General features: G+C 41.9%; 1 protein-coding gene across 1 annotated transcript in view; it reads right to left on the reverse strand.

Moving 5' to 3' along the window:
- LOC108802396 (baculoviral IAP repeat-containing protein 1e-like) overlaps positions 1 to 12,240 on the reverse strand; it is a gene marked incomplete at its 5' end in the record, with an annotated part of 32,724 nt that extends 20,484 nt beyond the window's left edge. Inside the window, 8 exons of the mRNA XM_018574256.1 lie at positions 428 to 552; positions 635 to 747; positions 1,319 to 1,403; positions 2,737 to 2,836; positions 8,719 to 8,838; positions 8,972 to 9,101; positions 11,125 to 11,206; positions 12,141 to 12,240. Coding sequence (XP_018429758.1) covers positions 428 to 552; positions 635 to 747; positions 1,319 to 1,403; positions 2,737 to 2,836; positions 8,719 to 8,838; positions 8,972 to 9,101; positions 11,125 to 11,206; positions 12,141 to 12,240 — 855 coding nt within the window. The remainder of the gene's footprint in view (positions 1 to 427; positions 553 to 634; positions 748 to 1,318; positions 1,404 to 2,736; positions 2,837 to 8,718; positions 8,839 to 8,971; positions 9,102 to 11,124; positions 11,207 to 12,140) is intronic.
- Positions 12,241 to 12,620: the final 380 nt, after the last annotated feature.

A 12,620-nucleotide genomic window follows, 5' to 3' on the forward strand; every position in this document is an offset into this window, starting at 1 on the left:
ACTTCTTTGGGCGTAGGCCGTTTTGTATCGCGTTCGGACGGGCGGAAATACGGCAAGGTGTGAACCAGACCCCTTGATACAATGGGATTTAGATGTTTGAGCGTTTTGTAGAGCGTTCGTCGAGCGTTGAACGTGCTACAAAACGTTCAGATGTGAACCAGGCCTGAAGGTTATCACATTCCAGTATAATGCAGCAGGGCTGCTCCCATCTCCAGCAGGCAACGTGACACAGATAATTGGACAGTCTTGTCTCCAGTAATCAATATAGGGTACTTGCGGTTTGTGAACCATGTTATGATGCATAGGAATCCAGGAGAGTCGGCCCAGGCTCCACTCCTAGGGACAAGCACCGTAGGCTGCACTTCTGAGGGGTTCGGGAGTTTGCAGGGTGCACACTCCACAATAGTGGAACGCCGTGCAATCCTACCGATCCGTCTTTTAACCGGAACGCGGAACTGCGGGTGGGAGGAGCCGCATGACGTCCTCGGTGCCACCGCATTCCAGCGTGGAACGCAGCGGCGCCTCTCGTAGCGGTGGATGCGCCGTAGGCTGCTGCGTTCCAACATGGAACGCAACGGCGGATTCCCTTACACTATACATCTTTGAGCTGCCTAACCATAAGTTAATAAGCTACCTAGAAGTAAATTTGGGGCCATCATAAAGGATAACAAGAGACTCCTCCCAGGATCCATGAGATATTCTCGCTCTCTCCCATGGTGGCCAGCTCAAGTCTAACTTAAATTTGATCTAAACCCAAGAATGAAAATGAAATATATTGCAGTTTAACAGTCCTTGGATGTGGTGGCTGCATCAATATGCTTTTTTCTGTATTTTTTTCTCTTTATTTTCACCTGGAGTTTCTGCCAGTAACACAAATCCTGTCCCAGGGTAACAGTGCTTAAGTAGAGTATACACTGAGTGAATTTAGGACAGTTCTTAATGAACCGGCTGAAATTCACACAGTTCCTTCTGCCTGGCATCCCTTGGTCAGCTGATCAAAGGAGCAGGTTGGAAAATTATTGGCCGCATGAAAACACTCGGAAGAGTTGATGGAGGAATCTGTTTCATCTATCTTCATGTCTATTCCAGGTTGCCATCAATTAACAAACAGCAATAAAATACAAAAAACAAACTAAGCTCATAAAGATTCAAATTACCTAAAAAAGTTAACAGTGAATCAGGAATGTAAATGAAACATCACGTGTAGGCGTTAAAAATGCATATTTAACTATAATTGCTACTGCACATTTAACTATAGTTTTTATTGTAAATTAAACTGTATAACAATATCAAATAATAAAAGATAAATATGATTTACCTGATCAACTAATTGCACATGTTGACTGTCTATATGACTGGAATTTTCACATTTTATTTCCAACATTCTCCTCAAAAATGCGCAACTTAAGAAAAGGATGAACAGCCAATAAGATAATCAGAAAGATTTTTTTTTAAACTGAATATCTTACTGCTTGGCAGGTTTACTTTAAAGCTGAACTCAAGGTATTTAAAAAGGCACAAATAATGCAGATCTATTATTTTTAATACATCAATTCAATACATTTATTTATTTATGTCACTGGTGTAAATACATGAAAATGTAAATTGGTGTCAGCCTCTGCCAATCCCTGTACAGCAATTCCAAAGAGGCATCACAAAGGGGGTGCATGGTGTGCGGCCCGCACCAGGTGACACCATGACAGGGGGTGACAGTCATTTGGGTGTAGCCCCCACTGGGTCATGGACAGCTACCTGAGAGAGGAGGGGACCTGGCAGCATACCTTATCCTGCTGGATGAATGTCCCCCCCTCCAAGATGAATGCCTGCAGTGAAGTGCACATGATGTCAATACGTGCATGCGTAATGACGTCAAGTGTATACATAATGTGCGCACCGGGTGACACCTAGCCTGTTGAAGCTGCTGCAGAACTCAGAGTAGGAGAAGAAGAAGCAACAGAAGAAGTCAATAAGTTCATGATTAGATAAATGTAATATTCTGTTCTTTCCTGTTATTACTCAAGTATTATGGTTTTGAACACTTAATATGCATCTCACGCTATAGATTTTCATGTGTGTTAGATTGTGGCAATTCATGCTGACATTTTTTGCAATAGACAGTTTGATTTATTATACAAAATGTTACAAGTATTTGCTCATAATCAATGATGTGTATATGGAAGTTTAATTTATAGGTTACTTGTAATATGTGTGCAAGCAGTTAGGCTTGGCTGCTGTCAGTGCACAGCATGAAAGTGCCAACAAGTATTTGTAAAACACTCATTTAAAGAAGAACACCAGGAATTTTTTTATTAACCCTTGCAGTGGAGATACCCCCACACTGCAAGTGCTCGTTTGTGTCTAGGGACAAAAAAAGTTATACTCAACCGATGCTCCGAGCCAGCTTCTTCTTTTACCAGACCGGTCCTTTTAGTGTCTCCCTCCAGGAGGCAGCCTGGAGGGATTGCCGTGACAGCTGGATGGCTCGGAGCTTTAAGTGATTACATCTTTGTTATTTTTTGTCACTAGACACAAACGAGCTCTTAACCCTTGCAGCGTGGGATACCCCCACTGCAAGGGTTAATAAAAAATGTTCCCGCAAGTGTAGCACCCTGGAGGGTTTTCTACCTATTCCACTCTGTCAGACAGCACTGTGATACTAGATACCAAGTAAACATCGAATGGCAACCAGAACAATTTCTTTAAATGGAAGAAGGTTTTATAACATTGTATACTTACTCGGAGCTGTGTTTAAGATGTTCAGTCATTGCATCTTCCCCAGGTTGAAATGAATGAATGCAGATACCACAAGTGTAGCAGCTCACTGCATCCTTTTTTCCTAAAATCATATGGACAGTTCACTTGACATTCTTTTTCAAATGTTTTAATGATTTATAAGCTTTATTTACATAGTTACATTGTAGGTGAGGTTGAATCAGGTCCATCAGGTTCAACCTATATGGTGTGTGTGTGTGTGTGTGTTTAATGTTCGGAATTTCAACAACACTGTATGTTTTGTGAACTGAGCAACACACCCAAGTGTTTTTTTAAGTAGTTTATGTTTCCCGCTGATACAGCTATCTGTGGAAATGAATTCCACATCTTTACCACTTTCAAAGTAAAATACCCCTTACGCAGTTTACGATTATACCTCGTCCTCTCCAACTTCTTGTTTTCCTCACGGTACTTAGTTTAAGTAGTGCGTTCCCAATATCACAGTCCCTACTGATGAGTTTGTATACAGCGATCATGTCACCTCTTAAGTGCTTCTTCCCTAAGGAGAACAATCTTAATTTTTTAAGTAATTCTCGATATCTCAGACCTTCCATCCCCCTTATTCATTTGGTTGCCCTTCTTTTCTAGCTCACGGACATCCCTCCTGCGGATTGGTGACCAGAGTTACACTGCATACTAAAGATGGGGCCTTACCAGTGTTTTGTGAAGGGGCAAAATTACATTTCTATCCCGTGAATAAATCCCTTGTCACGGTCTAGGGACCAGGGCACTAGGGTACGTGAGCTCCTGTGTTTGCGGAGTTGGTAGGAGTCACAAAGAGGCGGGATATCGGGGATGTAGGTCACAGGGAGAGAGGAACGAATGGTCTGTGCGTTCTGAGGACGCACTAGAGGCGCAGAATCTAAGAAGGGCCAGGTATTCGACAGAGCCTCTAGTGGTGAGGATGATTGGCTGCTGGACACCTTCCAGGTTGCGGCCCTCTAGCGCACCCACACAGACGCAAGGGACTAGTTGAAGCAGCGGGGAACTGGATACAAACAGGTAGGGAAGAAACTTGTAACCAAGAGGGAGGAAGACAGGAAGAGGGAGAGAGAGAGAGAGAGAGAAAGTCTCAAGCAAAAGTGCAAACGCACAGCAGAACAGCAGTGTATACTGAAGAGAATAGATAAGCAAGGACACCAGGGAAGGGTAAGCAGCTTAGAGGCACACCTAGGAGCAGGAAGGTGCAACGTACAAAAGTAAACGAGATGTGCGTGGCACATGCATACAAAGAAGCAGGATAACAGAGAGAAAAGTACACAAAGAAGCACAAAAGGGATGTATGCACACAGGGGTGTGCAGACAAGGATGAATCCAACACAGCCACCAGGTAAGAGAGGAGCACAGAAATAAAGGGGTGACAGCAAAGCAAAGGAAGATACACCGGAAGGTAAGTGACGGAGTAGAAGTACAACAGTAGTAAATAGGAGGAAGCAAACAGACAAAGACTGGAGAGGGAAAACACAGTAGAAGTAAGGCAATGAAGGCAGTTTGGAGAGGCGCACAGGTGAAGGCAATTAAGGCCTGCAACAATATACTAAAGGAACCACTGAAATACTATAGTAGGGGTGCAAGGAGCAAAGCAGGGGATAACGCCAAACAGGGATACCACCTGGTAGAGGGGAGCCAAAAGGCACAGGGATCCAATAGCAAGCGCAGGGAATAGGATCCCTGGGGTAGTCAGAGACACAAGGGGTACGGAACAAGGCAAAAGACTTGTTGCTCGCACCAAGAGCAACAAGTGAGGGAGTCCTAAATAGGGGAGAAGGAGAGCAGATTGGCTGCAGCCTTGTGAGACACCATAGGCTGACAGCCCAGAAACAGGGGGCAAAGTGAAAATCCGGCACGGATTTCCGGATATTGTGACATCCCTCTTTTGAAGCAAGATAATATACAACTAGCTTTATTAGCTGCAGCTTGGCACTGCATGCTATTACTGAGTCTGAGGTCTAAATCTAGATCCTAATCCATCTCCTTTTCCCCCTGTGAAACACCACCTAAGGTGTATTCAGCATGCGTGTTCTTAACTCCCAAGTGCATGAGCTTAAATTTATCTAGATTAAAGCTCATCTCCTGTATAGCTGCCAGCTCTCTAGTTTTATAAAGGTCTTGCTGCAGGGATTCTGTCATATTGCGATCTTTTTTCCTTGCACAACTTCTATCCCCAGCAAGCTATTTATTCCAACCTCACTGTCATTTATGAATAGGATAAACAGAATTGGCCCCAATACATAACCCCGGGGCACTCCATTTAGAACTTTGGACCATTTAGAGAATGTGCCATGTATCCCTTCCCTCTGGATGCGGTCCTGCAACCAGTTTTCTACCCATGTACATATTGGTTCTTCAGTGCCCATTGACCTTAGTTTGTATACCAACCTTTTGTGGTGTGCTGTATCAAACACCTTTGCAAAGTCTAGAAAGACTAAATCAACTGGTATTCCCTTGTCCGCCATACAACTTACTTCCTCATAGAATGTTAACAGATTTGTCTGGCAAGAACGGTCTTTCATAAATCCGTGTTGGTTCTTGGTTATGATACTATTCACGCATGGAAACTTTTCAATATAGTCCCTGACCATTCTCTCAAAAACCTTGCATATTGCTTATGTAAGGCTGACTGGCCTGTAGTTACCTGGTACACATCTTGAACCTTTCTTGCTGTGGAAGGGACCCAACAGACTCCACCAACTACAGACTGCCTGCATTAAAAAAAAAACTAGAGGAAGGGGTGGATACAAGACCAATCCCCCTGCACAAGTAGAGAGATCACCCGGCACAAGGAGAGAGAACAGCAATGACTGTTTTTTATTACAGGAAGTTCCTGCACAGAAGCAAAGATACATTCAGCACTGAGGGTCTCCGGTTCAAATCCCAGTCAGGACATTATCTGTAAGGAGTTTGCATGTTCTCCCTGTGCTTACGTGGGTTTCCTCCAGGTACTCCGGATTCCTCCCACACTCCTAAGACATGCTGGTAGGTTATTTGACTCCTGTCTAAATTGACCCTGTATATGTATGTGAGGATAGGGACCTTACATTTCTAAGCTTCTTGAGGGCAGGGACTGATGTGAATGTGCAAGTATGTAAATTGTCGCCACCATATAAATACCTATACAAATAATGGTGGATTTATTCACTACTTTATAGAAAGAGGAATTAGATATAAATTTTTCATTTGCCAGATTCCCGTTATTTCACTACAGGGCACCTCACTGCTACGCAGCTTCCCTGATTCCCAAAACACCCTATTCTGCAGCTAGCGCCATCACAGCCATGCAGCACCCCTCATTAGCCTGTACCCCTCATTCTAAACCACTGTGTTTCCCTGATAAGGCACCATGTTCGGTCCCGAAACGTAGCTTTTACACTGTGCCACCATACTGTATCTGTATAACATCTGAATAAAAGAGGTGTTCAACACATTGGACCTTAGAGTGCAGTTGACTTGTTTTGGACATTTCTGTGATAATGTGGTGCCATCGGCAGGTCATACCAGCACCCATCTTATGGGATTCCGGTCAGGAGTGCTGTGGATTACACATTACCGATGACCCTAATTCTAAACCAGGGCCTATCATAGCCATGCTAGTGGATGAAGACCTCTACTGGTCACATATATTTAGTACATTTAATGAATTAAGAACTGCTCTTTAATCTTATCATGCATTCATTCAGCATAATCTAAGAGTCAGCCCAATCATTGATGGGTGAGTTTGGTGGACTTTTACCCACTAGCTTCTGAGATCTTGGGGATCTTGGGGACTTCAGCAATAAAAATGCCCTAAAAAATTGCTCTTATCTATCTCAAAGTGTTCCCTTAATGCGTGTTATACTCATAATGATAGCAAATAAATATAAAGTCCAGCACAAAGCAAGCAGTCCCCCTTTGTGCGGGTAATCGCAGGTGTGCTTTATACTACAATACTCAAAGAACACTTTTCAAATATTTTTATTATATTTATTATGTGTTCATTGCCTCATTTGTATTTCCAGTTTTTAAATATCTTTTCATCAACTCTTTTGCTCTTTCTCACATTAATGTAACTTCGGCATTACAATCTGTAGTTAAACAGGTAAAGTAGGAGTCTAGCCAAATGTTTTATTTTATTTAGGTTTGGATAATTAGCAGAGAAGATGCTGTTCACCAGTGGTGACTCCCTGTCCATTACTGTAAGCTGCACTTCCTGTTTCCTCTCTCCAGGGCACATTCTCCATATATTGATATGGAATAACCATTGGAAAGCAGATGACACTATCTATAGCTTCAGACAGATTCTACAAAGGAATATATGGAGAAATTGACCTGATAAGGCATCTTAATGCAGTTTTGCTACTTACAAATGCAATTATTCTGCCCCCCCCCGCCACCTAATATAAACTGGTCATTTGCGCCCCTTGCCAGTTTAGGATGGCACCCCAAAAGCAAAGCTCCCTGGATTTGGTTATAAAAGTCAACACATTTCAAAAACCAACATTTGTTCTTAGGTTTACCATGTTTCTACCTTAACGTGAACCTTATATCAGATATACACTATATTGCCAAAAGTATTGGGATAGCCCTCTAAATCATTGGATTCAAGTTTTCCGATCACCTCCATGGCCACAGGTGTATAAGATAGAAGCACTTAGGCATGCAGACTGCTTCTACAAACATTTGTGAAAGAATGGGTCGCTCTGAGGAGCTCAGTGAATTCAAGCGTGGTACTGTGATAGGTTGTCACCTGTGCAATAAGTCCATCCGTGAAATTTCCTTGCTACTAAATATTCCACGGTCAGCTGTTAGTGGTATTATAACGAAATTGAATCAACAGGGAAACTCAGCCACGAAGTGGTAGGCCACGTAAAAATGACAGAGCGGAGTCAGCGCATGCTGAAGTGCGCAGAAGTCACCAACTGTCTGCAGAGTCAATAGCTACAGACCTCCAAACTTCGTGTGGCCTTCAGATTGGCACAACAACAGTGCGTAGAGAGCTTCATGGAATGGGTTTCCATGGCCGAGCAGTTGCATCCAAGCCTTACATCACCAAGTGCAATGCAAAGCGTCGGATGCAGTGGTGTAAAGCACGCCGCCACTAGACTCTAGAGAATTTGAGACTTGTTCTCTGGAGTGACGAATCATGCTTCTCTGTCTGACAATCCAATGGACGTGTCTGGGTTTGGTGGCTGCCAAGAGAACGGTACTTGCCTGACTGCATTGTGTCAAGTGTAAAGATGGTGGAGGGGGGATTATGGTGTGGGGTTGTTTTTCAGGGGTTGGACTTGGCCCCTTAGTTGCAGTGAAGGGAACACTTAAGGCATCAGCATACTAAGACATTTTGGACAATTTCATGCTCCCAACTTTGTGGAAACAGTTTGGGGATGGCCCCTTCCTGTTTCAACATGACTTCGCACCTGTGCACAAAGCAAGGTCCATAAAGACATGAATGAGCGAGTTTGGGGTGGAGGAACTTGACTGGTCTGTACAGAGTCCTGACCTCAACCCGATAGAACACCTTTGGGATGAATTAGAGCGGAGACTGTGAGCCAAGCCTTCTCGTCCAATATCAGTACCTGACCTCACAAATGCGCTTCTGGAAGAATGGTCAAACATTCCCAAAGACACACCCCTAAGCCTTGTGGATGCCTTCCCAGAAGAGTTGAAGCTGTTATACCAGCAAAGGGTGGGCCAACTCAATATTGAACCCTACGGACTAAGACTGGGATGCCATTAAAGTTCATGTGCGTGTAAAGGCAAGCGTCCAAATACTTTTGGCAATATAGTGTATTTTTTAGTGTTCAAAAGGGGAATTAAAAGAAGAGTTCCTGTAGTAAAATTCCCTCAACAGTTTAAGAGAACAGAGAGCCCCTGCTTTAGAAGGTGGGCAGCGCCATGCCTATTAAAGATGAGTGAGACTGAAAAAAAAGAAGAAAAATAAAAGAAATGCCACTCAAAATTCAACTTTACCTGCATAGAAAAATCCGCATTTGGCAAGTGAAGCAGGATCGATATTGGTATTTGGAGGCCACGTTTTAAATGATTCTAAACGGACATTCTCATCTTCAAAGATGTCCAGGTTGGCAGCACCTGCGAAGAAAAAATATTTCATTACCATATCTAAGTGACCAGCAAACATAAAATTTGAGCAGCTTTGAAGAATATGATTTTATGTAATCTTATGTGTAAAGATAAACCTAGAGATCCAACAACATTTTCTAACCACAACCAGGCTGGTTCTGACAAAGGGGGCGTGCCCCTGAAATGCGTAAATCAAGGCACACAGCGGCTGGAGGAGTCAGTAATGTGACAGTCGTATCTGCCAGCAGGGTGAATTCCCTCCTGAGGATCCTCTGTGACCAGTTGAAAGTGTGATGATAAAAGCATGTGTTCATTTACACTTGTGAGCAGTGACGGAACTACCACCATGCGGTCGCTATGGGGCCCACGGCACTCGGGGGGGCCCGGATCCCCACTGCTCTCCCCTGCTTGTATGGGCTGAGGCAGCGGGGACAAGAAAATAAAATGGACGGCGGAGGAGCCGCTGCCGTCCTGAAAATTTATAGAGTGACTTACATGGTTGGGTTTGCAGAATCCAGTTACTGTTATTATTCATGAAATCTTTTCCCTGTAATGATAAAGAAATTGTTTGAACAATGAATTAGTAAACCAAAGCCTTTGACTTTACAGACAGAAACATATATAAAGCAAACATTTTACCTTCTAACCTGGAAGAATGTGGACAACATTTGGAGGAAAGGATTTACTGTGGAGAGAAGCTGGATATTGAAGTCAAAGCAGCTTTTTTGTTTTCATCCCCTGCTTGAGTTTTGAGGTTTTTCCTCGGTTCATTAGGGATGAGATCAGGTTCAGACTGAACTGTGTCCAAACCTGTGCTCCTCCGATGTGTCAGGGTTTCTTACCATTCTTTGTCCAGTTGCTTGCAGCATGGCTTGTGTAGTGTTTCTGGCACCATTGTTCATCTTTGGCGCCCTCTTGTGCTCAAACCAATTAACATCATCATTCTGCAAATACTGACAAAACTCCTGACACATTCCTGTCTCAGAGTGATGATGCAAACACCAGCTCACTATTTAACCATCACTTTGTCCCTTCAGTCTCTGCCCTTGCATTTTTTCTGATCAACCAATCACTCTGTAGTTGTTCCTGTTCTCCGTGTATGATCCTGGTTCTGGCTGACTGATATCCTGGTTCCTGACTCTGGCGTTGTTTCCATTGTGCATGTATGTTTATTGTTGTTTTCAGTAAACTCCTTTTATACCTTTTTTAACTTTTTTTTAAACCTGCAATTTAAGTTTCTTTTTGGTTTCTTGGTTCCCTGACAAAAAGGAGCTCTTCCAATCATGAAAGGAAGCTCCTTCCCTGCTACCCAATCAGCCGGGGATGGGGAATCCCCTGTCCACAACTTGACATAAACATAGGGGCTGGATGCAGTGATATCATTGCCCTTATTAGCTTACATGCCTATATTTTGTAAGTAACGTTACATAAGTAATTTCATGCTGATTCCCTTTTTGTTTTTTTCTTTGTTTTACTGGTATTATTTGTCCCTTTTATGTTACATCTGTTCCCTTTTTTTTCTGCACATTTTCTTTATTAAGAATGATCTTCTAGAATCATTAAGCTTATCTCTACACTCTAAATAAGAATTTAAAGTATCCTGTCTCTGTGAAGAGAGCTACCATATTGTAAAACCTGTTATATTCCTGTCTGAAGAGACAGAGGGCATCACAGGCATTGCTTACGTTTTGAATTGTCACAGCATTTACTGGGAATGGTGCGAGTTTCTGTTAAAGCATGTAGTGACGGCTATCATTTTGTATAAAGGGTTAACTGAGGAGTTAACCAACCCCAGTGATGATCGCTCTGTCTGCTAGCCTTTGATAGTTGCTGGAAAATCTCTGTGCAGGGTGAGGCTGAGAGTGGTATCATCACATCTTGGTGACAGCAAGTTGTCAGGGAAGAGCAGCAATGCAAAGAAATCACTTTAAATTTTACCCCATAGCTCACCATTAGTTTTCACCATCAACTGATCTTTTTTGGAGTGTAAAATCTTAAGGCTTTAGTGTAACTTCTAAGCATCCACCACCCCAGTCAGTTAGTGCTACACATTGTGGTTAAGAATTCAGTAAAAATAAATAATAGAATATTTTTTATTTAATTATATACTATTACAAAATTAGCGATCCTATGCACCATTACTGTATAACTTTAATACAAACCTTTTTTAATTGCTTTTTTTTTTTTCCAGAATTACAAACCTCAGATGTCCTATTAGTTTTTAGCCTGGGTGACAATGTACAGCTGTATTAGAGATCAAAGTCTGACTTATAAACCAAAACCATATCTACTTACTGTAAATCCTTCAAATCCATTGTATAAATTGATATATTCTTTTATTTCTTCAGGAGTTTTCATACTTTGAAGAAATTCACACCTGTTTCAGTCAACAAAATATAATTTAAATACAGAAATATCACCTTCCAAATTTTACTGACAAAATCAAACTTATAAGTTTACTACAGCATATACTGTATATGAGATAAGCTGACCTAATGTGAATGTACAGTATATCCAAACTTTTTTTATATTTTGGATATAGTAGGAAAGGATTTAAACCTGTCAAGTTTGTATTTCTCTGCATGTTCCTGCTTGGCAGATTCCCCCTCTTTAGTCATTCTGTTGGTGATAGTCATTGAGAATGAAAGTAATGGTAAATCCAAATTTAAGTTCCAGCGACAACTGTCTGAGAAGGGAATTCCTCTCACTACCTGTAGTGTCTCTGCATCAGGAAGTGAAGGAAAATCCCAACAGAACAGAGACAGCATACAAAATAAACTAAGATGTGTTTTTAAAGAGTGCAGGGGTTAGGAATCCAAAACGCAGTCCTGGCCTTAGCCATACAACTAAGCGTTGTGTTGCTTTCTATGTGTGGATGAAGTGTTGTTTCTCAGTAAGTACAGTAGACTAGCTGTGTACCTTATTGTTTCAGGTGATAATGTGTGCTGAATTATAGACTTATACAACAGCAGTAAAGAGTATGGAAAGGGAGCTCATACTAGCGTTTTATGCTGTGCAGTGTGATCTGGACTGCAAAAACATGTAACACTTTTACGTAAAGCTGTGTGTATTCATTTAGCTAGGCATGATTTCTGCTAACTCTCAATCACTGTTGACTGGGCATTACTTCAGTGATGTGCGGACTCTACCATGAATGGTCATGTGAGCTCGTTTTTCTCTTCAGGTTGAAGGTAGAAAAACTTAGGGACATGTTAAAATAGGGTCAGAAAGCTGCAGCACAGACAAGGGCCAAGTAAATAAATAAATATTGCTGCAAATTAGAGTTCAACTTTCACTTGTTATGGACTCACTCAGGAAACCACTTGGCATGTTCTTTCCAGGGATCATCATTTTCTTGCCAGTTGGCGAGACAGCCACCGCAACTGAAACACTGCACTGTGTCTCTTTTATCTAAAAGACACAGCAAAATAATTTAACAATAATCATCATAATAACACACTACATGAATAGTTTCCTGTGGCTGCAGGAAAATCGTACCGTGGCCAATGGCAGGGTGCAAAAATCATTTGAACCTCGCAAAACTCATCTGCACCTCTATACATAACTCATTTAACCTAGACACATTCCTTCCACAGACATTCCAATAGTTTCAGAGAATGGAGATCTGCCATGTGTTTCATACAGAATAGACTTAAGAAAAAAATAGTTGTTGTGAGCAATATTTCAATTGTCATTCATAAGCTGGGAATTTGTTTTCTTTCTTTCCCACAGCAGTGTTCTAATCTTTCCCGCAGCAGTGTTCTCACAAATCAAAAATGTTATTCTATTCA

Source organism: Nanorana parkeri, unplaced genomic scaffold, assembly GCF_000935625.1.
Source record: "Nanorana parkeri isolate BGI_ZX_2015 unplaced genomic scaffold, ASM93562v1 scaffold2840, whole genome shotgun sequence".
Taxonomy (NCBI): Eukaryota; Metazoa; Chordata; class Amphibia; order Anura; family Dicroglossidae; genus Nanorana; species Nanorana parkeri.